General features: G+C 40.9%; 2 protein-coding genes across 2 annotated transcripts in view; both read right to left on the bottom strand.

Annotated features, from left to right (window-relative positions):
- Window positions 1-9827, bottom strand: part of LOC126391791 (eukaryotic translation initiation factor 3 subunit H) — a 69224-nt gene extending 59397 nt beyond the window's left edge. Inside the window, exon 1 of the mRNA XM_050046731.1 lies at window positions 9671-9827. Coding sequence (XP_049902688.1) covers window positions 9671-9772 — 102 coding nt within the window. The 5' untranslated portion in view covers window positions 9773-9827. The remainder of the gene's footprint in view (window positions 1-9670) is intronic.
- Window positions 9828-10464: 637 nt separating this feature from the next.
- Window positions 10465-19667, bottom strand: LOC126391650 (double-strand-break repair protein rad21 homolog A-like). The gene is made up of 14 exons (XM_050046542.1): window positions 19524-19667; window positions 17905-18095; window positions 17471-17600; window positions 16567-16666; window positions 16337-16443; window positions 15969-16166; window positions 15698-15823; window positions 15311-15436; window positions 14424-14647; window positions 13734-13887; window positions 13403-13548; window positions 12802-12987; window positions 12466-12549; window positions 10465-11412 (listed from the first exon to the last, which is right to left on the bottom strand). Exons 2-14 carry the CDS (start codon window positions 18046-18048, stop codon window positions 11221-11223), a joined length of 1917 nt encoding a protein of 638 aa, XP_049902499.1. The 5' UTR covers window positions 18049-18095; window positions 19524-19667; the 3' UTR covers window positions 10465-11220.
- Between the last annotated feature and the right edge of the window lie 5634 nt (window positions 19668-25301).

Below are 25301 nucleotides of genomic sequence, written 5' to 3'. Positions count from 1 at the left end.
ATTGATGCTGTTTTTGAAGTATGAATAAGTCAATAAGTAATTTATTCCATTGAAATATCATTGATGTAGCCTATAATAGAAAAGTGATTTATCTTTTTTATAAATGACAAAAGGCACATCTGCCTCCAATTTTGGTACCGTGACAACACTAATCTGGAGGGGGTTCATCTGCAAAAACTAATGAAAAACTAAACAACGATATTCGGTATTCGGTACTCGGTATATATGAATAGTTAAGAGATAGTTTGAGTGTTTACTAGCTGTTTTGGTACTCTGGAACATTTATTTTGTGCTAAGGGAGGCTTCATGTTTCTTACAGTCTTTACAGTACAGAAGATGCTTTCTGACCGTGAAATACTTTCACAAACATGTAAAGAGTCTGATCTCAGTATTTGGTAGAAGTTAGACATTTAGCTCAGAGAAGAGTGATGTAGTGAATGTGTTCTGATGTGGTGCATTTCAAAGATTAACTGGATGTGCAGGGGGTTATACATTACTGCTGCACTGCACTGGAAGCAATTAGATTTTCCCTAGAAATGAGTGCTTGTCTTTTGCCTGTGTGCAGCCTTTATAGGTGCTAATGCTTACGTGGTTCAGCCCACCCTTCACCACCTCCACTCTGAAAACCTATTATAAAAGTAACTCCTACTCCACATCTCTGAAATAAGCAAAACAAAAAATGCTTTGCCTCAGTAACAATTTTGTAACACTGCCTGCCTGGTGCCCAACAGCACTGCAGCTGTCCATCAGGGACACTGATAGAGAAGTTAAATCCAAACTGAAATTAGAGTTTGTTTTTAAATCAGTATATAGGCTATGTCCTTCCTGTTTGTTCTGACTTACCAAATCAAACACATTTTAATTAGTTTTTTAATCTACTAGGAATCAGTGCTAATATTAGAAAGCTGGCCTTACCAGCTTCCACTTTCCAAAACTGATGCTGATATCAAATCAAAAGCTTAATATGGAATTATTAATTTTTATGGCAGACAAAATACGGAAAGGTTTAGTTTGGCTTTTCTAAAAACACACACACAAGGATTCAATACATCTGCAATAAGCTAATATCAGTCAATACATTGGCCTGGCCGGTTTATCTGTCTAGTTCCAGGAAGTGCTTAGCCTAGCTTGCTAGCCTACACTTTTTGAGTGGGCTACAAAGTTAACAGTATAAAAGGTCTTCCTAAATGCTCAATGTTGTAAAGGACAGACATCTTAAATACAGTACACTGTGCTACGTGGGCTTTTTAAAAAATTTTTTATCAGTGTTCATAGGCTACTTGGTAGTGACTCACTCTGGTCAGTAGCGCACCAGTGTTGACAGTGTGTCTCCTAGCAACGCTAGCCCTCAGACGTCAGTCAACCACTGCCAAGGGAACCGCCCACTGAGGCCTGAAGCTTAGACAGTTTCCAGAAAATATGTCAAAAGCAGTTTCATCTTCTTTTGGAAAATGTCAAATTGCACACAGTGGCTGCAGCATGATTATAATCTACACAAAAGCGAGGAGCTTTCAAATTTCATTTAGACCTGGAGCAGATGGCACGTTAGTTGTCCAGAAAATCACATCGCTAACACACCCCTACATCGATTTAAATTGCATAATAACTCCTCGGGCACCATTCTGCGCTCTTCACTGGTCACTGAGTTCTTATATAAAATTGCCAAAAACCCTTGTTAAGAGGAAATTCTGGGACAGGTTACTCAGGCAATCACTGGCTGTGGTTGAGTGGTAGGTTGAGTGGTAAGCACCACCTGCAGGCTCCAACACTGGTGCATCACTGATCTGGAGTGCCTACAAAAGGCCAGTTAGTGTTCAGCACAGCTTAGCAATTTAAACTGGAGAGAGAAGAGGCGGCACATATAAAGAATAAAACCTGAATGTAGTGAGATTTTAAGAAAAATGCTACCCCCGTACTGTGGGAGGGTATATTTGGACTTTTGGTCTGATATCCCACACTGCCGTGCCTCATCTGGACAGGGTGTCCATGCATCATCGTATGCATTTAATATTTAATGCCAGATAAAAATGGGCCAATAGGACAAGCCTCCACATGATTGAGGAGCTGGTTTGAGCTCTAATGCTGCATCACCGACACCAAGGACAGCAGGGAAGGGCTATGGCTTACTTCTACACATATACACACACACAGAGACAGACTCAAACACACACATACACCTACCAATCATGAGAAACATTGACCAGCAAAAACAGAAAGCAGCCAAAGAGTAGAGAATAAGCCAAAGCGTCTAAATGAACAGGAAGAGGACAAGAAGCTGAAAGCAGTGTGGAGGGGGAGAGCATAAATCACGCTGATAACAGTGTGGGCAGGTCACAGCCAGAGGCATTAATAATACACACATACACACACATGCACGCAGGAGCAGGGTGGTAGTCCTGGGGCCATGCTCACAACAAAACACACATCATCACCATGAGGGAGCCCTTACTCGTCTCACTGGCTCACGCACACACATGCATACACACACACACGCGCATCTGTCTTGGGAGATGATTTATTTCAATAGAGTGCTGGACCTGTCATGCAACAAGTAAAAGAGCTAGGGGTGGAAGAAGAGAGGTGATATGGGGTGGAGGGGGTAGAAAAACAAATCTCATTCCCTGCCTGCCTGCCTTGGCTTTTCTGACTGAGAGGGGAGGAGGGCCTGAACAATAGGTCGGAGGGGGATGGATGGAGGGAGAGGGAGAAAATGTAAGAGTGAGAACTCGTGGGGGGGGNGCGATACCAGATGGATAAAAGGAAATGATGACAAGGGAGCAGGAAGGGGCCAGGTGAGTGTGAGGAGAGCAGCCAGGTGAACCAATGACAGGGAGGGAGGGAGGGAGGGAGGGGAGAAGAGGGCCACAGTGGAAGTCCTCAGAATCGGCGGTGCTGGCTGCTTTTTTACAAAGCTCCCTGTCCCCCGCCCCTTTGAGCTTTGGCTCCTTTTTCTGCCAGTAAATAGCTTTTCTCGTCTTCCTCCATCAGTGAGAGCAGAAAGCACAGATACACAATGCTTTCAGCTATCTAACTCTTGGCAATCTGTTCATCACACACTTAAATAGTGTCCGTCTAAAAAAGGAGGGGGTGAGAGATGGACAATTGGCCAAAAACAACTCCAGGAAGGTCAAATAAATAAAGCTAAATTCGAGGAGCTTAAAGAAAAGACCTGAATCTACAGAAATGCCTTGAAGAGGGGAAGTGAGGAGGTGTCTACAACAAAAAAAAAAAGACAGGAAAAGAAGGAAGGACCAGGGATTCAGTGAATTTGTTGTGTTGGCTTCCTGGTGCTGGGTAAATGCCATCAGGTATCGTAAGCAAAGCCCGGAAAGCTCCAAGTTTGTGCAAACCTTTATACACGCACACACCTCTCTCCAGTGATGTCTTTTCCTGGTACTCTCGCTCACACACTCACTCGCGTACAATTTTATTGATCTAGCTCACCAGCAGCTAGCCCAGTGAGCTCACCTCATGTGGAGAGGCCCAAGATTGATATGTGGACAGCGTGTTATAAATCAACAAGCTTAAAATTGAATTGTGCAAAATCAATTGCAGTCCAAATCCCCCGTTGGCTGCCTTTAATTCTTATCATAAATCTTCTCCCTCACTCACACAAAAGGGCTCATATTCCCGCCACAATGGGGCTCAAGTTATGAGAAAGTACAGCAAGAGAGACCATCCCGTAATGAGTTTTCTTTTAGCGCCACTGATGTGTAGACGAACTCTACACTCAACGTTGGCCGTAATATACTTGACGGAGACAACGCTTTTGTGTGGTATGAGTTGTATTAAGCTGCTGACGAAGACAACTGCAGATTCCTACATCGTCTGCCAGCACTGGCCTGTTGGCCTGAGGAGATGATTTTCAAACATGCTTTTGAGATGTGACATTTATGCATCTATCTTTTAACTCTCAACACTCACTGTGCACAACATGCAGGGGCAAGCTGATTTAATTTTATTTCGAGATTTCTTTCAAACATTGGATGGATATGGGACCTACCAAGGACAGGAATGCATTGTGAATCATTACTGCGTCACTTTTAAAGGCTGCATATTCTTGTGATGCGCTGCAGTGAGGGTTGGGGTTTGATAGCATTTATCTAATCTGAGTACAGCATCGAATCTGATTTCAATATTCAATCTGAATCCAGTAGCATTCAACTTTTGAAGAAAATAAAGTCACAAATAACTACAACACATATAACTACCACTTAAAAGATAAGATATGTTTGTCACAAAAGACAATGTTTGTGCTTGGTATACATGATAAAGTCAATGTGTATAATTGCAGAAGATACAAAATGTTGAATAAAAGGTACACAATGCAGGAACTGTTGGCCAGCAAAAGTGACAGCCAACCCCACATTCACTATATTTGCGGTCTTTCCAGGGCTGTGTCCACAATTTTCATGGTAGCTTCCTCTTGGATGCGTGCTGGTACAGTCTGCTACCACTGACCACTAGCGTTTTATTATTTTCCGATCTGACCAGTGCGCTGTGCCCAGGAACACCCCAAACGCAGCAAAATACAGGCAGAGGGCAGGGAGACTTCTGTATAAATTTATACATCGTTTTAAAGGAAAATCCTACATGGTATACTTTTAAGTATGTATCTGGCACAATGAAATAACAGTACGGATGCCTTATTTTTTTTTACAGGCAAGATTCTCCAAATTCTGGAAGTTCTGATTCTTAACTATTAGGCTGATATGCTTGAATCATTGATATGAATGAAAGTTTAACTGGGAGAATGCCACCAATGTGACGCAATCTGCTGGACTGTATTACTAGAGAGAAGACATATCACTCTGTTGGAGTTATTGGAAATACACCCAGTCCACTCGCAACTGTATAGACGTGTTACAGAGCGGATGTTTCCTAAAAAATAATCTTGAGTACTGACAGCAGCACACCAATCCGGCATCAGCAAAGTTTCATTTGGGCTTGCCATCCAGTTTATCACAGAGTTAGCACTGAGTGACCTGCTGCTGCCGCCATTTGTTATTTCAACCTGTGAGAGCAGCGGTCAGCAGCAAAAAATGAGAAGCTGCTACCTGAATGTTATGTGCACTCTTCTTCGCTAATGAGAAAGACAGAGGTGGGATAAGAGATATTCCAACTGATTTGTTAGAATGGGATCTCAGTGTGTCTGTGTATTTTGGCACCCCAGGTGTCAGAACTCGTACCGGTGCACCCGAATAATTTTTCACATTCGAACACTAATTGCTCGCACTGTAGAGCCCCTGAACTACGTGTTTGATTTTGTTGGGACTTTAGTGTGAAGTAATCTAAGACAACTGACAGTGATCCTGCCAACATCTAATGGAAGGTGTTATTGCAATATAGTGAAAGACATAATCTAGAAGTACAGAGAGTTTGAACGACACCACCTGTTCACAAAGATTCAGTTCATATTAGACAGATTTTTAATTTCATTTGCACCAAAAATTCTCTCATTAAACATTTCAATATGTAAGCAATTATAAACTAAGTAAAAGACAACTTATACAAAAATAATTATCAGTATTATTCTTGTAAGGTTATCCTTATAATCCTTAAGATTTTCGTGAAATCCAACCTTCATTGTCTGTATTTTTTTAGCAATAAACTTTCTGTATTAACATTGTGTAATTACCTCTCTTTATATTAGTTTTAACTGCCAGTGGCAGAGTCATGCTTGATTCAAATTACCTTCAAAGCTCAAGTGATTCACAAAAAACAATGCAGCATTTAATCCAGTATTATAGTTTTTAATTTTATGTTACTGACAGTTTTATATTATATTGTAAAACACATCAACATATCATATCAGCATACTCATATTGAGACTCAAGGTTTACAGTTCTCTCTCCTGACACTGTATCAAAGCTCTATTAATTAATTTTATTAACTGTACTAATTAAGTTGCTGCTAATGCAAACCCTAAGGCTGCTGCTTCACATTTAAAGCAGTCAACTGGCGAAACATCAGGTGGCTGTCATTGCGAAGCGGTCACAGGAAGCACAAAACAAGAAAGTAGTGCTTTTCATCTTTTTCTTTCCGTGGGCAGATCATTTTTAATGTTTTCAAGGGAGTAATTGAACAAGAAGAAACAGCAAGGCAGACAACTTTACCTGTTGTGTGGAACAGTGCCCGGCATGAAATCAGATCGTGGCTGCAATGATTTCTGACTTTATTTTATTAAAATAAAACAGGTTTGTTTGGCTGTGCTGTGAACACTCAGTTGCTTCTCTGCTGTATATTTGACAAAGTAGCTGCTTGAGGAGTGTCTAATGAAGCATTAAACCACAGCTGCTAATACCTCATATCCCCAGGTGTTACCAAATCAACAAGGACTGACATCTTAAGGACTGCAACTTTAAAATACAAAGTAGCCATAAACTGCGGATTCTGCATCAGGAGGAAGTGAGGCAGCAAACACAGTAGTAACTGTATTGGACAGATGGGAACATTATGTCTCTACACTGGGTAGTAAGATATCTCTTGTGTCTGTGTGTGTTACAGCTGATCTGTGTCACATTATGTAGTGTGAACACTTTCCTGTTGAGCCCAGGCTTAAGAACTGGAGGCAAGTGGAAAAGCCTAAGGGGGGAGTTGGGACTGTTCTGGCATGTTAACTGAAAAAAAACAACCCAAAGAAAATGACTGCCACTGCTAAAAGAAACGTTAAAATTAAACTAATTTTGACATATTTCCTGCCTTTTCCATCCCCTCCAGCTTTCAAATCACAATGCCAAACTGTCCTGTAAAATGTGCTCTGACAGGGTGCGTGAATAAGACCCGTGTCTGACGTGCAGCGGCATACGTCAGAATAAATGAAAAAAGTCTTTTCAAACGTACAGGCAGTTTGTGTGATCTCAGTAGGTGTTTAATAGAACCCGTCGCTGTGCAGTACTCCACTCCTGTGGCAACAGCAACCACTGAAACCTCTTCAAAAGCAAGGAAACAATCCAATTCTACCACACAGCAGTGGTGATGCTGTCTGTGGGCAACCCTCCAGCTAAACCTCTGACAGACGGGTCATGACGCAACGCAGCAGCAACTGCTGCATATCAATGCATTCAGGTGAAACGCGTTTCATAACTCTCGCCTGAAATAGACACCTTTCCTTCAACAGTCTGAATCCAAATGAGGTCACACACTAAACGGCGCTCGACTGTTTTTAATTTAACTGCTGCGATTAAAAGTGTTTGGTTGATAAGGCTGAGAAAATGAATTAAGAAAATCTCATTAGAGGTCTAAATAATACACATTGAGGTGAAATATTTAGATTTGAAATTAGGGCCCGAGACTCTAGGGCAGCTTTAATGAGCAAGATAAAAGGAAGGCAGCAGCTGGCAAGTTTAAGTCCTGCTACTGCGCTCAGGAACACCAGGCAAATGAGCTGCTTTGTGTCCAGTGCAGTGTAGGGCAAGAGCAGAGAGAACACCACTGTGTGGCAGTGAAGCAAGTTTGTCCTCTGCTGTTTATATAGAGGTACTACAGAACAGATATACCACAATGCTCAGGTGGTGAGAAGTTACATTTTGCAATGTGTTCCAATTTATTTGTTAGAGATTGCAGCTCAGAGGTAAGTAACACAAAGAAGTAACAATCACTTCAAAACACAAGCTCTGCTAAAAACAAGTAAAAACAAAGAAGCAACAATGCATCACAATACACGTCAAACATCCACAAAGCCAGAAACAAAAGCATCACACGTGTCTGTGTCCAAATCCCAAAAGCAGGCTTTAAGATACACTCCCTGGCAACACTGCTAACAAAGTCCAAAATGTTTCTCGGCTTACAAGTGTCCATATCTCCCAAAACGTTATCTGACTTAAGATTGAAAATGTCACCAGTGAGCTGGAGGGGAAATATCAGTCCAAACCTGGTTTATCATTTCTGGTAAGGAAAAAAAAAAAAAAAAAAAAAAAGAGGGTTTACAGCAGCCAACAACTGTAAGCTGAGAAAAATCTGACAGGGGTAGGTAACCTTCCAAAGCATTCAAGTACATTTTTGTGGAAAAACAAACACAATGGATTAGGGTTGTCATGATTCTTGAATTTCTAACTTTGATACAATACTTTTAAAATAGTGATATCTGTACCATTTCCCAAAAATTAAGATTGAGGGCATAGCATGTAATTTGTTTATCAAAAGATAAATATAATAAGGGTGTAACAAATCAGAGAACAGCACAATGACTGTAGTAAACATTAGGAATTAGCAACAGCAAGCTGGTACCAGTGTATCAAATACGTCAAATATTCGGTATCAATAAATTGATATTTTTGACGACACAAGGATGGAGCAGAAATCATGAACAGTCATTGATGAGCTACTTTATGCTGTGTTTTTTTTTAATACACTGCACAAACATTGTTGTAGTCATACCCATTAAATGTTAATCAAAGGATTGTTTTGTATAGGAGGAAATAAAACAACTCCTATGACTGATTACTTAGAGACAAGAATAAATTGAAAGACCTAGTTGTTTTGTTGGTTTGTTTGTTTCAAAGAAGGAACACAGACCCTTTGGCAAGGCAACAAGGGGCCAGTAGGGGGGAAAGTGGGACTGATTTTCCAGGGACCCACTGAGAGAGGGGGCCCCGAAAAGCCTATAATGAAAAGTTTGATTTTATTTAAGTAATTTGTGCCATTACTAAACTAAAATTGGCTGAATAAATTGGTTTTAAGACTGAACTTTGTATAAAAACAGTGGAAGCCTTCTGAGGCCGCTCTCATTCCTTAAAGTCACAAAATACTTTAGTCCACCCCTGCACTAGAAATCATTTCTGAATGCAGCTAGAGCCAAGTGAGTGACTGATTATACTGCTGGAGCACGAAGGTATACTGTCATGCCTTTCTTAAAAAAGGCAAATCAGAGTTTCAAGAAAGAAAAGAAAGAAAGACAGGAAAGGGAAAGGCAGCAAACTGACTTTGTGAAAAAGAAAGTTCAAGAGAGACACAAGAATCAAGAGAGGAAGGGCAGGGGGCCCACAGATACTTCTCATGCATGGGGCCCAGAATTAAGTGCTACACCCTGAAGGCAACTATGATATACTCGAATAAATATTATTATCATTACTTAAGAGCAGTGACCGAGGCCTAATGTTAATAGATGTTTATTTGGATCCTCATTGGCTGTTACCAAGGCAGCCGCTACTCTTCTGTAGTTTCCTTGGGGTCCATGTTAAGAACATAGTATATAAACATGTAGGTCCTGATGCTTCTGGCCATGAACACGCCTGAAGTAATTCTACTATGGTACATGACAACACTTATGTGAAAGGGAAGCAAGAAACGACAGCCTTGTATACCATATGCTCCCTTAACACAGACAACCGGGGAGGTCCTCGTACTAAAACTAAACGCTCCTGTAACGCCTGGAGAGGTAAACACCACGGTTAGCCTACTACTATTATTATTAGCCGGTTGGGAGGTTGTAAACAGCAAATACTATTTATGTACGTAAGTTATGTATTGGTTTAGATAACGCAATATGCACTCTGGGCATTAGTTAAGGTATTAAAGACTACAAGGTACCGTTTCACATTGTCTGTCCGCCATGATGATGCTCATACGTTAGCTAGCATCCACCCTGGTAACACTCTGGGCACCGGTTTCTCTACCGTCCGCCACCGAAATTCAACACATAGCCACACAGCACCGCAGTAACACTTACCAGTCCCTCAATCTGGATCTGTTTGACAGGAGAGTCTAACGTGCCGCCTGTAGAAGCCATGACGGGGGCAGCCACTGGACCAGACTCTTTACGTGAAGCCATGAACGAGCCGCCACACGCGGAAAAAGGGAGGAAGGTTTTCGGTGACGGACGCTTCCGGTGACGACTCGTCCTTTTTTCCGTCCGTATTGAAACACGGGCTACATGTTGAGTTCCCTCTTCAGTCGAGACCAGTGCATTGCAGTGGGTTGGGAATTTTAGTTTATTAATTAGCTCAATCGCGTAGTAACACGAGAGATTATATCATACATCTCTTGTAAAAGAGCCTTTCTGTATTATAGGAAGGGCTGGACTGCAAATGGAGACTAAAATCTGTGATCAAACACTCCTCTGTTATCTTTTGTATTATCTAGTCCCCCACTGGGCTGCTACTAAATTAATGATAAACCTAGACTACTACTGCTACCATCACACAAAAGTATGTAGTAGTGACAGCTATTTTCTAAATTAACTAGCAATTTTAGTACAACTACAGAAGGGAAGATGGAGGCCATTTTCTTGACTTTAAAAATCACTCACAATTACAACCTTGACCACCAGTAATACCAACTTTGGCCCTGTTACAAGACCTGCAATGAAAATGTTATTGCTATAAATTACAGGTCATTCGTCTGTTGTGAATTAAGGAGGTGAGTTAAAACTCAAATTATTTCCATCTTCACATTCATCTTTATATCCAGCTTTATAGACCACAGGAAAATGTCATTGTGAATAAATAATATCCAGTTACCAAGTACTTAAAACACTTTATTTCAAATCTTTACAGATGTATAACAACTAGAGGTTACCCGAAGACTAAAAAGGTGGGATACTGAACTTAACTGTAACAAGTACATTACCTAGTTACATAATGCAAAAAGGTGAATAAGCATAAACGTAAAAAGGTACAAAAAATATTACATAAAACTTGATAAACTGCCTGAATTATACATCTGAAACATGATATTTAATGCCAGGTAAGATTCACCAATGTTTTTGACAGATTAATCGTTTGAAAGAACAAGTGCAACGAGGAGAAGATCGGAGAGGTTACACTTCTGAGCAATAAAACAGTACCTTTCCAGAACATGTACAGAGTCAAAGGGGGCTTCCATGTGAAAATACAGGGCTCTTTATCTAAAATCTGCAATAATTCAGGTGTGAGGGGCAATGGTACAAAACTTATGGAATGAGCAGACAATGGGAATTTAACTTACGAAACAAAATGAAGAAAAGCTTACAAATTGGTGACTGAAAAAGGTTGCTTTATAAATATACTTGTTAAACATTCTTCCTCACTCCATTTCGACCGAATGAATACTGCATGATTCCATCTGTGGTACAGTTAAATCCTTTTTTTTTTAAAAAGTTTCCAACCCGTCCCCACTACTCCCTCCCCTTCCCCAGAAAAACTGGGCTGACAGGAAAACACAAAATAAAAAGGCAAAAAAGTTGAGTAATTAAAAAAGTATGTCTGTTGCAAGCAGAGTGTTTGTCTGTTCTTCCAATGTCTAAATGAGGTGGAATCTTGGTCCAGCGGTGGCGATGATGTCGCTGTAGGGCTCAGACTGGGTGACCTCGATGGCTTGCTGCTTCTTGAGGACGAGGAAACTGTAAAACTTGGCAGCTGCCTGCTTCTTGTTGTTGTTCCGGCACAATTCAAGCAGGCTGACTGAGTCTGCTCCAGTCTTAGCCATGACGCGCTGTGGGGACAGAAGAACAAAGTGTCAGTCTGAGTCATGCTTATCTTTCCTCTTCTTTTATCAAAAGAGAAGATGAAATACTAGGCCTTGAAGCTGAGTTCCAAAAGACAGTGCTTTTTTGACACATTTCCATATTTAAAACTATACAGCAAAAATATTTTGCACATAATGATAAGCCAGAATGTGGAGGCTCAGACATCCCTTTTACAATATGTTGACAGGTGTGTAGAAGGAAACTGTCCATAGGTAAAGAAAAGAGAATTCCTATTTTTCAATTCCTGCCTTCTATGTGGAGCTGTGTATGTGGGGAGGACAAAAATGAGGTGTTATTGTTATGGTTGTGCCTTGAGATTTACTATTAACCACAATAATGCAGTTGTTGCCCATAATTATCATATTTGATGGTGAGAGATTCCTTCCATTAGGCTAAATACACACAGACTGTGGGACTGATTGCCATGACAATGCACGGTCTCCCATTGGCCTCGCCTGAGGAAGCGTTATCTATACGTGTTTTGAAACTTTCTTTGTTCGCTTAATTAACCTGACGAAGGTCTGAGGACTGAAACACTGTGCTTAATAAAATCTATTGCAAGTAATACTACAGTGTGCAGGAATTCTCTATACTGCATATAGCAATTTTTTTTTTAATAAAGGATACCATTTTTAAATCTCTGAAACCAAAATGAAATCTCCACACACAATCAGAGTTGTACAAACAAATCCTACGAAAACTAGGCTTCAGCCAACTTTCATTATCAACTAATCTGCCAATTTTTTATTTTCATGAATAATAATAATCGTTTAGTCTATAAAATTTCAAAAAATACAGAAAAAGTAATGTCACAAGTTTCCAGAATCAAGTTACAGCTTCAGTTTGCTTATGTTCGATCTACATTCCCAAACCCCAAGACTCTTGATTTACTATCATAAATAATAAAGAAAATCAGCCAATTATCATATTTAAGAAGCTAGAGCCAGCAAATGACAACAGTTTCGTTTTATTCGAAATCTGTTTTCAAAATGATTTGAAAAGTAATGGCTATTTTGTACCTGGAGGCCATGCAGCATCTGCTGGGTTCTCTTGTTCCATCTCTTCTCCTCCTGATCCTGGTCTCCAGCCTGACCGTCCTCTTCCTGAGGACCACAAACAATACAGTCGTCAGCATCATCTGATCAAGACTCATACTATAGCACACAAGCATGTCTCTATAGAAAGGCATTTCATGAACTGCCAGAGTTTGCATTTACTGTTTGTTCTGTTGTTTTACTTACTCATTCATGATTCCTTTTATAGTACTTTAAGCAGTTTTTCAACAAACTAACAAAAATGTGTCACTATCAAATGACTACAGCCAACCACAGAAAAAGCAGTCATTTCAGCCTCACCTCCTCTTCATCACTATCATCCTTCTTGTCTTTGCTCTTTTCACCGAGCAGGTCAAGCTCAGGAACAAGCTGGGTGAGGTTGAGGCTGCTCTCCTCTGGGGGCAGATCCACCTGATGCATGTCTAACCTCTGAGACAAGACTGAGCGGTCAGCCACCTGCTGCTGCTGCTGCTCCAAGGGAGCCATCTGAAAGAGGGAGAGCAGGATGCACACACGTTAGGAAAAAGTGCAGTGAACTAAATTAACTGTTTTGTGTCTATTCAATGTGATTGTTGAGCATTTGTCCACCGCTTCAAAAAAGGAATAAATAAATAACTGAATACTTAAAAAAATCACCATCTGGTGTAATACTTTCATTAGATAACAGATAAGATCAATGTGAACCAAATGAAATAAAAATCAGCAAATCTGGTCTAGAACAGCAAGAAGTTTAACAAATGGGACCCAATTTGTTATGAATTGTGACTACTGCTTCAGCACCAGAATGACCTGCCAATTAATGGTTTTAAAACAGCACCTTTTTTTAAGTGCGGATTATGCAGAGAATTATGCAACCTAAATTCCACTGTTTTTAAACAAAATTCAGGTGACAAGCACTCACAGGAAGAGTGCCCTCTTTCTCGAGGGTCTTGCGTTTGACACCGCGAGGGGTTGACGGAGGAGGCATGACTGTCTCATCCAGGGTCGTCCTGCTGCCCTCCATTGCAGAGGCTGCCAGCATACTGGGCTCCTCCATAATAGTCTGGTCTGAAGGATGGATAAGGGAGATTGTTAATAAAATATTAAAACAAATAGGACAGTGAACACAGCCTTATCCAATAACTTATTGTCTCTGCTATGTTTTCAGCCACTGGTCTCTTTCCCTATCATACAACTCACGACATGTCGGCACTGGGTTATGACCTCCTCTCATCTCTCCCGGCATGACTTACCGATAACATCTCTGTGCTGACTCATGACCTCCTCCCTAGGCACCTCTGGGTTCTCCAGCTCTTTGAGGAACTCATCCAGACTGTCTGCTTCGCCGCCCTTTCTCCTCTTCCTCAGCTCGTCTGGCACCAAAGGCGTCAGGCAGCGTGTGAACATCTGACAGAGATAAACAGGTAAACTTGAGGGTTTTTTTTTTTTGTAGTACGAACTTTAGGTGACGCCAGCAGTACAATAAAATATAGGGGTTGTAAAGGAGGACTGATGCCAGACAAAAGGAAGAGAGGTTTGCTAAATTATGCATCAACACGGTTTCCATTCAGTATTCTGGATGGGTAATGAGTGGGTGGGAGAGGATAGGGAAGAGAGACAGACAAAACCAATCACTTCCTCCACCTCCTGTTCCTTCAATGTTCTCATTTTAAATCCCACAACCTGAGCAGAATGTCAATGAAAGATACAATATTATAAATCTACTCTCTACTCTTCCATTAAACAACGCCGGAGTCTGACCTACTTGGAGGATCAGAACAGCAGTGTGGCTTGCTCATTATTGTTTCCCAAGTGGTAATACTGCTTGTCAGTGATTTCGGGCAGAGAGCTGACAGTTTTGGGATGTTGTCAAATAGTTACGAGCAGACATGTGTACATATTTATCCACAAATGCATGCATATTTATGACGAGCATTTGTTACCTTGAGGAGCCTGGCATTCCAGAGGGGCTGGGCAGGCAGAGAGAACAGCTTCTCCACTCCTCCTGTCTCCTTCCACATCATAAGCTTCTTGGTGGGAGGGGCGAGGTCCAGGGTGGTGACGATGTCCGAGTAGTCAGACAGCTGGGCTCTGATGGTCTTACTGTCCAGCTCCTTCACGCTGTCCACAATCAGTTTCCTCTTACGCTTTGCCTTGGTTTCTTTCACTGGAGATGTGAAAGGAGAAAAAAAAAAATCATGACGGCTTCACCATGATTTCTCCATCATCACAGGTAACGTTTCAGCACATTTGTTATGGCTATCAAATAATGGCAAATGGCCTCAATGACACTCAACTTACGGCATGTAGGCCAAATCTGACCCATAGTAAGGTGTTGGGTGGCACACTGACTATTTTCTCATACACAATGGAAAAAAAATTTATTCACAGACATTGTTTTTATACTTCGACTGTAAATTATGTTCCCAAGGGAATAAAATGCATTAAAATAGAGCTTGTTTATTGGAGAGAAAAAAAAGAAGTACCTGGGGAGGATCCCCTTGACCCCCCCACAGAGGTCCAGGCTAAGCCCCAAATGTCCTCAAATCCTAGAAATGCCCCTGGGTACATCTGACCTATGTGGGGCTGCTGTGATTGTATTTGCCTTGTTTATTAACTGGCCACTGGCCTTCTGTCATTTTGTACTACTGGCCCCTGGGCAAAGCAGGTTGAGTATTCCTGCTCTATCGTCTCACATTAAATGGTGAGGCCTTTAGAAAACGGGGTAGTTTCAAAAGAATTTTTACAAAAATATCTAAGAGAATAATAATCAATTATTATTATTACACAGCATTTTAATTCTCTCTAGAAAGGTGAAGGAGGGTCTTACCAGTGATGTCAATGGGCTCCAGTGCAAAGGCCTCCTCCTCATTGTGAACCAGAGTGGTCTGTTCTGTCTGGTCAGCCATTGCTGGAAGTTGCTCTGCTGGGCCAGAGTCTGGGCTGTCTGGACCCGCTACACACATACGAACATTGCAGAAATTTAATTGCAAGTCCCCTCAAACAAGCAAGTGAAGACACAATGCACATTCTATTTACAATGGCTCATATCTGGAAAGTTTTTTTAGCTGATCTATGTGACATGTGCTCAGTTGAACGAGCAGTTAAAACGGTTCTTCACACGCAAATACACGTTATAACCATTAAAGGTTGATGAAGACAGTATATAAGAAAAATCTGAATTAGCAATAACACAAAACTAATTTGCGGTACTTACGTGACTGGAGGTTGTCAAAGTCGTCCTCATCGTCTCCATGATCTGGGGGCATCATGACACTTTCTGTGATGGCTGGAGGGTCATCAAAAATACCACCTCCATCCTCAGAGCTCAGTAGCTTATCAACTGGGAAAAAACAAATAATCATTGTTTATTACCTAATCATAAATACTTCACACAACAACAACAGTCATCCAATATGGTTTATGCTGAGATAAAGAAGAAATATATTAAGACAGAAAGAAAAAAAATATATATATAAAATGCTGACCTAGCATTCCCCCATCACTGTTGCCCATGGAGCCATCCCCAAAGTCATCATACTCCATGTGGTTGGACTTGTCGGGGAGATTGGCTGGGCCAGGCTCAGCCTCTAGCAAAAGGTTAGAAGCTGTTGCTCCGTGCATGATGTCCTCCTCAAATGTGCTGGCATCACGCATCATCTCTCGGTCATCCATACCGAAGTCAGCTGAAAAGTACAGCAAGTTGTTATCATAATGTATAAACAGGGAAAGCTTTGTTTTTGACATTTAACAGTTCTATTATTCTGATGATCAAGTGTGTAAATAATTTCCATCGGCTACTGATACTTCAAAATGGGTGGTATGGGTATACATATCAGTATATAGTGTGTCCTACCAAAGTCATTGTCCTGCAGGAGGCTGAGGTTGCCAACATCTTCCCTCATGGTGATCTCTTCTACTCTGCTCTGGTTCAGGGTGAACTGCTGGGCCACATCTATGTCACTGTTTGAAGAAAAAAAAAACACAAACAAAGGCATCAAGCATGAGAACAACTGCTGGTGCTTGAGTAACAAACTCACAACACATGAGGGGATGAAATTAGAGCAGTGAAAGTGGTAAATTTACTCCAGATCAGGAAGTGGCTGGTCAAAGTCATGGAACTCTTCAGGTAAGGTGATGGCATTGTAGGCTGCCTCTCTGTTTTCCTCTGGTAGATCCACCACACCTGAATATAGATACAAGTAGTTGTATAAAACAGTGTTGCTATAACACACAACTGTTCCCGATCTTATGTCCAACAAAGAAAAACTATACTAAGTCTGTTTTTGTTTGTTAAATCCAATCACAAATTCTGAAAAATGTTTAGTGACGCTGTTGGTTAAAGAAGGAAAAACCACTGGAGCCTTCACGCCTGTAGATTTTCTTTCAGCCTCATTAATGTTTCAGTAAACAAAAATGCATCAACTCCTTTCTTCAGAAGATCAATTACATTATAGGCCCGTTTCCACTGAAGAAGTTCCTGGTACTAAGGAACTTTACAGGAACGTCCTCTCGCTCGGCCCTCTCAACCGCCGTGCCTCCACTGAGAGGGCAGAGTAGGAGGAAGGTTCCTGTAAAGTTACCGGGCTCTGGATGTGACAGGAAGGTTCCTGTAAAGTTACCGGGCTCTGGATGTGACGTAATCGCTGCGCGACCATTCCTCGCCTGCTGAGTTTTAAAACTGCCGGCTATTTTGTTGCTTTCAGCTGACGTCACATCCCGCCTTGAGTATATCCAATCAGCACCAAGTAAACCCAAAGCCCCACCCAGGAGTTTTTTGGGGCCGTTCTGAGTACCTACTCCGAGGCAGGGACTTGTTTAGCCCCTGTAAAAGTTACGGAACTCTGTCCTTCGGGGGTGGTTCCTGCGGTGGAGACACGCACCAACGGCCCCGGCCCCGGCCCCGTAAAGTTACCCCGATGTTCCTGCGGTAGAAACGGGCCTTATGTACTTTACTCCAATAGTAGTTTAGCTTGTCATTTCTCCTTACCCGGCCTAAAAGCCATTTTGATCTTGATGAAGGCTTCATTACAGTCAGCAAGCAGGTACTTTGCTTTCCTGTGGTAAATTCTCACCACCCCGAGGAGCAGGTGGCCTGATGTACGCAATGCCATCTTCACCTAGGGGAAAAAATAATACCACGTGTCGTAAAAAGTCATGTTTACAGGGGACTTCTTTTGGTAAAAACAAGACTGAACTGTCAACATCGATGCACACTAACACTGTACAGCAATGAGAATCAAAATGTCAGCGCAAAGACAGAGTAAAATAAATCGAACACTGTGTTAAACTGTGACAACTGCTAGCACGAACTGTGCCCTTATCGTTTTTCATTATTTAGAGTTAGAAATAAAGGCAAAGCAAGGCCATGTAAAACCTCAGAATCTGAGCAAGAATGCAAAGACTACACTTTTGTCTTGTTACCTTCGGTGAGATGATGCTCTCCACACTGCTCTCCAAGTTGCATTCAAATACATGGGCCTTGGTCAGTTTCTTGTCCCAATGGGCCGCTAGCCAGATCTTGGCCAGCGGCCCACGTTTGCTGAGGACAAAGTGGGCGTAGAACATTGCCCTGGTTCCCCTGGCTCACACACTCACACTGCGGTATGGTTCTCCTGGAAAACATCATTGTATAGTAGTAATTAAGACAAAAAGAAAAAGACAAACAAAATACATGAGAACAGAAGTATCCCAAACAACTTAAGCTATACTATCCTCGATATGTCTGTAGTTCGTGGTATAGGGATATGGGATTGTTTATTCAAGTTGCAAACACAGTAACGTTAGCTGTACTGCTGCACAGTATAAGCGCTTAGTAATTATTAAAATTGTATATTTTCTCTTAAATTGCGAAAAAGCTCTGACATCAATCTCTGCTCAGTATCGTGCTCAAAGATGCCAGGGGGCAGTCGGTAAATCCTGCTGGTCTGAAACTGATCAGAATAACCAGGCTGGTGATAATCTGGTCTAATAAAGGACGCCCAAATAATAAAGCCGCACAATCGAGAGCATAATCTAAAAAGTTAAACGTTTCAGACTGAGCCAATGCACTTCTTGGCGAGTTTGGCAACAACAGTGCAAATGATGCGTCGTGTTAATCCACATTCGCCTCAAAAGGCGGGCAGGTTTTATCTAACGTTATATTAGATAACTTTGTTTTTAGTTACCATTAGCTTGCGAAATATCTGACAAGAATGGGGGTCTGTTATTTCCAGACTGATCGTTTTCGACTGTTACTTTAGCTAATCCTTTCTCGGCTCATTAGCTGTAACGTTAGCCCTAAAATCGATGAAGCTCTCTCGAAGCACGCTTTTGTCTATTGCTGTGTAACGTTAACCTTAACGTTACTGTTGTTAGTTTTAACCGCTTAAGCTACTCATTTGAAGTTTAAAAAACCAAAGCAGGGTGCGACATTAAGAAAATGAGATTTTAATCAAAACAAGAGCCGACTTCATTCAAGTTCCGCCTATTTCCTAGTAAGGGAGGCAAACATTGGGAATGCACATGTCTGCCTACGGTAACCGACACTTTTCCCGGACTCTACTACAATGAATCGAGAATTCCTAAATTACACCGCAACATAAGTTGCTGAAAGAGGACATTTTCGATGTTTGGAGGTACTTATTACAGTGTAACACGTTAAGAGCGCCAAGGGGTTGGTCAGCGCCAGTAAATAGTCGGCGCCATCAAGTGGGATGAACTAAATTAGCCGCCAGCTAACTACAAAAGGAGCAATGAAATCGAATACTGCGCGTGTTAGGTAGACACATAAGTTACTTGGAGTAAAAGTATAGCTTTCCTACACGGACAGACAAAAATACAATTCACCCAAGGAAAGAAAGTAAACGCGCACCGGAACAAGGCGCCCATCAAAACCTGCTCATACTTTTCTCCCTCTATCAGCACAACTGTATCGTTAGCTGGTGGCTAACGGCTCCCTGTACAGTGAAGGCCGCAACAAATCCACACAAACGTGCATGCTAACTCCGTCTCGTAGATCACACAAAACCACGCGCAAATAATTCCGCTGCAGACACACTTACCGACAGCACCCCTTTTACAGTGAAATCCCAATGATTAAGTTATTTCTCCCAGCGAATTCTCCCCTGTTGTACTCATTAAAACAGCCAAGATGGCGCCAGTCGCCTTCCTCCCGCTCACCGCTGTCCTTTTAAAATCGGCAGGATGTTTACAGTCAAAAATGGCGGAGGAGGAGTCTGCTGAGAGGCCGACTCTGACAGACAGACAGACAGCACGCTGTGAGCGCCGAGCGGAGATAGGGGGCGCTGTGGCACAATGCTTAACACAGACATGAAAGGGGTTTGAATAAATCAATAACTATAATTATTTAAATGCGGTGTGTTATATTTTACAAAGTACGCACGCCAAAGACGATTAATCAAGTATACTTCTTCTCATTATTATTATTGTTATTATTATTATTACTATTAATATAAGTGGATTCCTCCTTTTTTTAAATTCATACATGTTATTCCTATGGTTTAAGACAGCCCAAAAAATATTAGTAAAAATGAACATCTCGCTTTCATACCTAAAACTGTGCTAAAACTCAAATTTGTGATGTCATAAGGTATGAAGTCTGGAGCTGCTCCATAGATAATGAATTGGGAGAGATGCTGTAGATGACACTGAGAGCAACCAGGAGAATGTTCTGAGTATATTGGTACATCTTCTGTTTCACAGCTGAGAGCGTTACAGTAGAATATAGCTCATTTGGGAATAAACAAGAAAACAGACAATTTGTGGGTCAACAAAATCATTGTCTAAGGAGCAGCTCCACACTTAATACCCTATGACATCACAAGTTTGAGATTTATTTGTCTTCTCTCTGGCTTTGAGAGAGAGTAGCTCATGCTCACAAATATTGATTGAACTTTCCAAGGCTGTGGAAGTAGCATATTGGAATTCTTAATTTAAGTGGTGTTCCCCTTTAATGTTGTTGTTTAATATATATTTCACTTCCCACTGAGGTTACCCAATGTCCGTTACAGTGCAGTATTACCTCTGCATTTCTCATGGCTGCTGGAGCATACTCATGATATTGCATTTTTGTGGATATGATTGTCAGACTACTCCGCTCATATCCCCAACTGTCCCATCTGGCCTCTAATCTTTTGCAAACAACAGATCCCATGTTGTTACATTGGTTATGACCCAGACCTATTGGGACTCACAACCAGTACATTAACAGAGTGACCTAAAACAACCCGTAGTCTCCCAGTACACCCTTTTCATATCAGACATTTTGACATATCATAGAAGGTCATCATTCCAATCAGGGGTCCCAGAGCCCTGCTATTGTGCACGCTCTCTTACCGGCATGACGCTTAAGTGGAACAGAGTAATCGTCAACGTTGCAGGTACACCTGTACCTAATTTCCTGCTATAATATGTCAAAATGTCTGCTGTAAGGAAGGCTTAGGAATGACCAATTCAATGTATGTTTGATGGGTAAATCCAGCAAGAGAAGAATTATATAGGTTACACAATATTTACTCTGACCACAAATGAATACAGCCTACTCAACAAATCCAGTCCTTTGAATAGAATACTCAGTAGGGAAATGGACATTTATGCAGACTACAAAGAAGAAGAAAATAAACAATTTCCAAACAGTATATTAGATACAGAGATGAGGAGCATGCCTGACAGGGAGACTGACTCATCTAAAATCAAATTGCAGAATTGGTATGCAGTAAAGCGGATTTGTCTCATAGGCCACAGCATCTGCTGCAGTCAAACGGCTGCCAGTTGAGCATGTTTATGATTTACTAGCAGCAGGGCTCCGTGTCACTGTATGGGGACGGCTGGTAGATAACTGAGGTAGTGCTCACACATTATTAGATTAATGCTAAATTTATTTTCATTATCAGCATCACACGGCACTTGAGCTGCATGATAACACATGATGATGGCAGCATAATAACAACGGCAGTTAGCATTTAGATGTATTTAATTCAGTCAGATCATGCACATTCCATCATTGCACCAACAGGCTCACTGGAAGATGAATAAATTATTATTCTAGATCAAATTACTGCACACGACTCCACAACTGAAAGCTAACAGATGTGGATGAGACAATAATGAATATACAAAGTTGTTTAAATTAAAACTGGATGGAGCTTTTCAATGTGTTGCCAATTTGTAATCATATTGAATCAAGCTACTTTTCCATAGGTATCTAATGTCTTGTGCAGCATACACAGAAATGGGTATACAACACATTTCAACACAATGCTGCACAGCAATGTCTGGATGATGACACAGTTTTGGGCTGCCATCTGCTGAACAAGATAATTTTAACCACATAGCTGATTGCTGGCTGCTGCTATCATGTGACAGACATCTAAACAGCCTTAGAGGAACCAGCCGCTTCCTATACTGATGTTTTTTCTCCTTTAGATGAGCTCCAGCGTACAAGGTGTGACTCACAAAGCCTGAACATCTGATTATCTCTACATACCAAAACGTAAGAATATTATTATCTTCCCAGCTTTATGAAAGAAAACATCCCGTGCTTTGGATTTGCTGAAGTGTTCCAGTGTGTACACGCAAACACGCTCAGAGGAGATGTGGGCTGAAAGTAGTGACAGATTTTTATCTAGGCAAATACTGATTGAAGAATTAGATTCCTTTAATCCTCTGAAATGCATTGTTAGTCCATAATGTGCCTAATCTTAATGTATTCAATTACATCACCACAGGGATCCCCTTCTACTTTCTGTAGCGTAACTGCTTTTCTGTAAGGCGCTGTGTCACATTCAGTTGTACTGTCGGTGCAAACCCAGTCGCAAACCTTTTATGCTCAGGTTTTATTGGTATATATTATCAGATATGATCAGTGATGGGTTTCTTTTTTGTTTTTCTTTCATATGGCTGACTGCAACTTGAAATATGCTGCAGTAGTATGTGCTGTAATGCTGATAGAGAAGGAAGGACATTTGTCAAATTTGGCCTGAAGTCACAGTATTTAATCCAACAGTAGGGAAGAGCCCTGACTGCATGCATGCTGAGATCCGTCTTCACTGCAGATACACATCTCATCAGTAGGATTAAGAGACGTTGAACTGATTTGCATAAAATTAAATCATACAAGCTGACTTTTGGCATTGGATAGTTCCCCCGCAGTGCAGTGAAGTTTAACTCGTTGGTTTATTAAAATCTGTTATTTCCTCTCAGTCCATGCAACAAAGCATCTTCACATCTGGATCTCTTGTGTTTTTTTCCCCCGATTTGGTCCACGGACCATTCAGAATGGATGTGGTCGCGGTGCAACTGTCCAAATGGTTTTCCTTTTGGTGTGTCACAAGATAATTTATGCAGTGTAGGCACTGGTCCAGCTTTAACATACTGCACAGCTTTTTGCTTTTAGAGTTTTGCCCAGTTTGGTGTCTGTCCGTGTGTGTGTGTGTGTGTTTTGGGGGTAGCAATCTCTCCTGTAGCTGTTGCTGCAGCTGAGTTGGCAGCTCTCATGCACCATGGGATCATCCTGGATAGATGCTGTTATTTATGCAGCGTGTCTAAACCGATCATCCTGACACAGATTTATGTAAACACAGCAGTTTCTTGGCATAGGATGAGGTTCACACACACACAAGGAGGAAGCTAAAGGTATTATTTAGTTTGGCTCTCCCTCAGTGGGAGCGGTGCATAAACCCAACATGCAAAATATGTTTTGGGAAGCCTGAAAATGGGTTGCCAGCAGGTCAGGGAGGAAGCGGGATGACAAGGTGAGTGTGTCTTTTACAGCAGTGTAGATTTTAAATGTGTAACTGTACTATCTGAAGTTTGATTCTATATTTGTTTGAAGGACAAGCAGACTTATCAAAACATTTTGAAAGGACAAAAGTTAAGAAATATTAAGACAAAGAACAAACAGAGAGTCAGTTTATATCAAACATTTTATTCATTGATTTTTTTGTTGTTTTGTTTTTATAAAATTCTTTTACAAAATTATGATTTTTGCTCTATCTTTCCATTTTAATCTCTATAAAATTAGGTCTGCAGTTACGGAAGAGAGGGAAGGAAGCAGGCAGAGATTCAGTCGGGACGCAATCCTGTCTGATAAATACTGTGTATTAGAGAGAATTATGTGTGTGTTACATGTATTACTATACTCGTGACAAACAGAAGGTACAGTAATAAAAGGCAGTATGTGTTAAAAAAAGTTCCTACAACAGAGAAGGCAGGAATGTCAGTATATGTGTGGTGATAGGTCTTAGTAGCATTCCAGTGTTAAACAATATCATTCATGGAGCCATTATGCATTACTGGATATTGATAAAGAAAAAAATAACCGACTATGAAATGAGAACACAGACCTGCTTCTTGCACAAGGCAGATGGGGAAAAAAACTATGAAGTGTATTTCTTTTGAAGGCACATCAATATATAACCCCCTGCCCTCCAAAACAACAACATAAGGAAGGAGAAGAGAAAAAGATAGAGACAATGTCATCTTAAATATTGCACCAAGTTCATTTCTGAAATGTGACTCTGTTTACGACCATATTCAGTTGTCTTGATAGCGCTGTGTTTAGTCATACTAGGATTGTTTATTTGCTGTCGAGCTGATAATGCATTCTCAGAAGTGAAAAAAACACCATGCAGCAACCTTCTCTCACACAAACACTCTTTCCTTCCCTTTCCCCCTCTCTGTATCAAACATTCTGCTTTCTTATATAGACAGGAAATACTTTTAATGAACCAAATAAAAATGGGAATGCATGGCATTCCTTATATCAGATGAAAAAAATATTTAAAAAATCATACATGATCTATTGGCACACATTGGGGTGAAGGGTACAGAATGAAGAAGCTCACCAAAATGATCATCTTCCTCAAAAAAGAGGCTGAAGCTATCAGAGGTGTCAGGGCAGCTGTGGATAGACTTCTATAGAGATGTTGCTGGCTTTACATGGATACTTGATGGACAGATACACTTTAAAATGATGCTGCACTCAGTTATAAACACAGGTGCACATTCATCAAATTCTGTTGACATTTTTCAGAGAACCAGATATGACGTATCAAGGCAGAAATAAAACGAAGCGTGGTTGTTAGTTTCTGTGCCTCCTGATCCATATGCAGAAAAACTCAATTTCATGTTCCACTGAGACTTGGCATTCAATGTACTGATTTGCAGTAGATCAGATACAAATCTACATATAGAAATTGATCAAAATATTTATAAGACATACTTGAACATCCTGATTTTACATTTTGCCTCTTAAATGTTGCCCAAGCACAATGCCAATCTGAATCTCTCTGAAATGAATGGCTGTTTAAATCTGTGATTATCAGAGATACAAATTAGCAATCTGCAAAACTGAAAGGCTTCTAATTACATGTAATTATGTTCAAGAAATACCACAAATGAGAATAATTACTTAATAGAGCATTTCTCCAAATTTCTTCCCGATGCCTTTTGACAGTATCACAAATACTTGATGAAAATTCTTGTCGTAATGGTCATATTTGTTCGTAACGAGCAGGAAAAATACAGTAATCTATTAAGTATGATGCCAACTTTGACTGTGAAAGCATCAAGCACTGTTTGATACTCCTAGCTGAAAGCAGTGTTAGCCCATGTTGAGTACCTGTCACCCAAGGCTGCTGCCAAAGCTTGTCAGTGGACCAACTGAAATTGGGTCTATGGCATAAAAACAATAATTGTATATAAATATCCCTTGCTGACCCAGCCCAAAGAGATCCCTAGTTTTCACAGTGGTTTGTGTTTCTAACAGACCATTGGTTGGCTCAATTGGCAAGCTCGGGCTCCCTTAACCAAGGCAACTC

Source organism: Epinephelus moara, chromosome 6, assembly GCF_006386435.1.
Source record: "Epinephelus moara isolate mb chromosome 6, YSFRI_EMoa_1.0, whole genome shotgun sequence".
Taxonomy (NCBI): Eukaryota; Metazoa; Chordata; class Actinopteri; order Perciformes; family Serranidae; genus Epinephelus; species Epinephelus moara.
The sequence above is the reverse complement of the archived record's forward strand: the minus strand, read 5'-3'. Positions and strand labels throughout refer to the sequence as shown.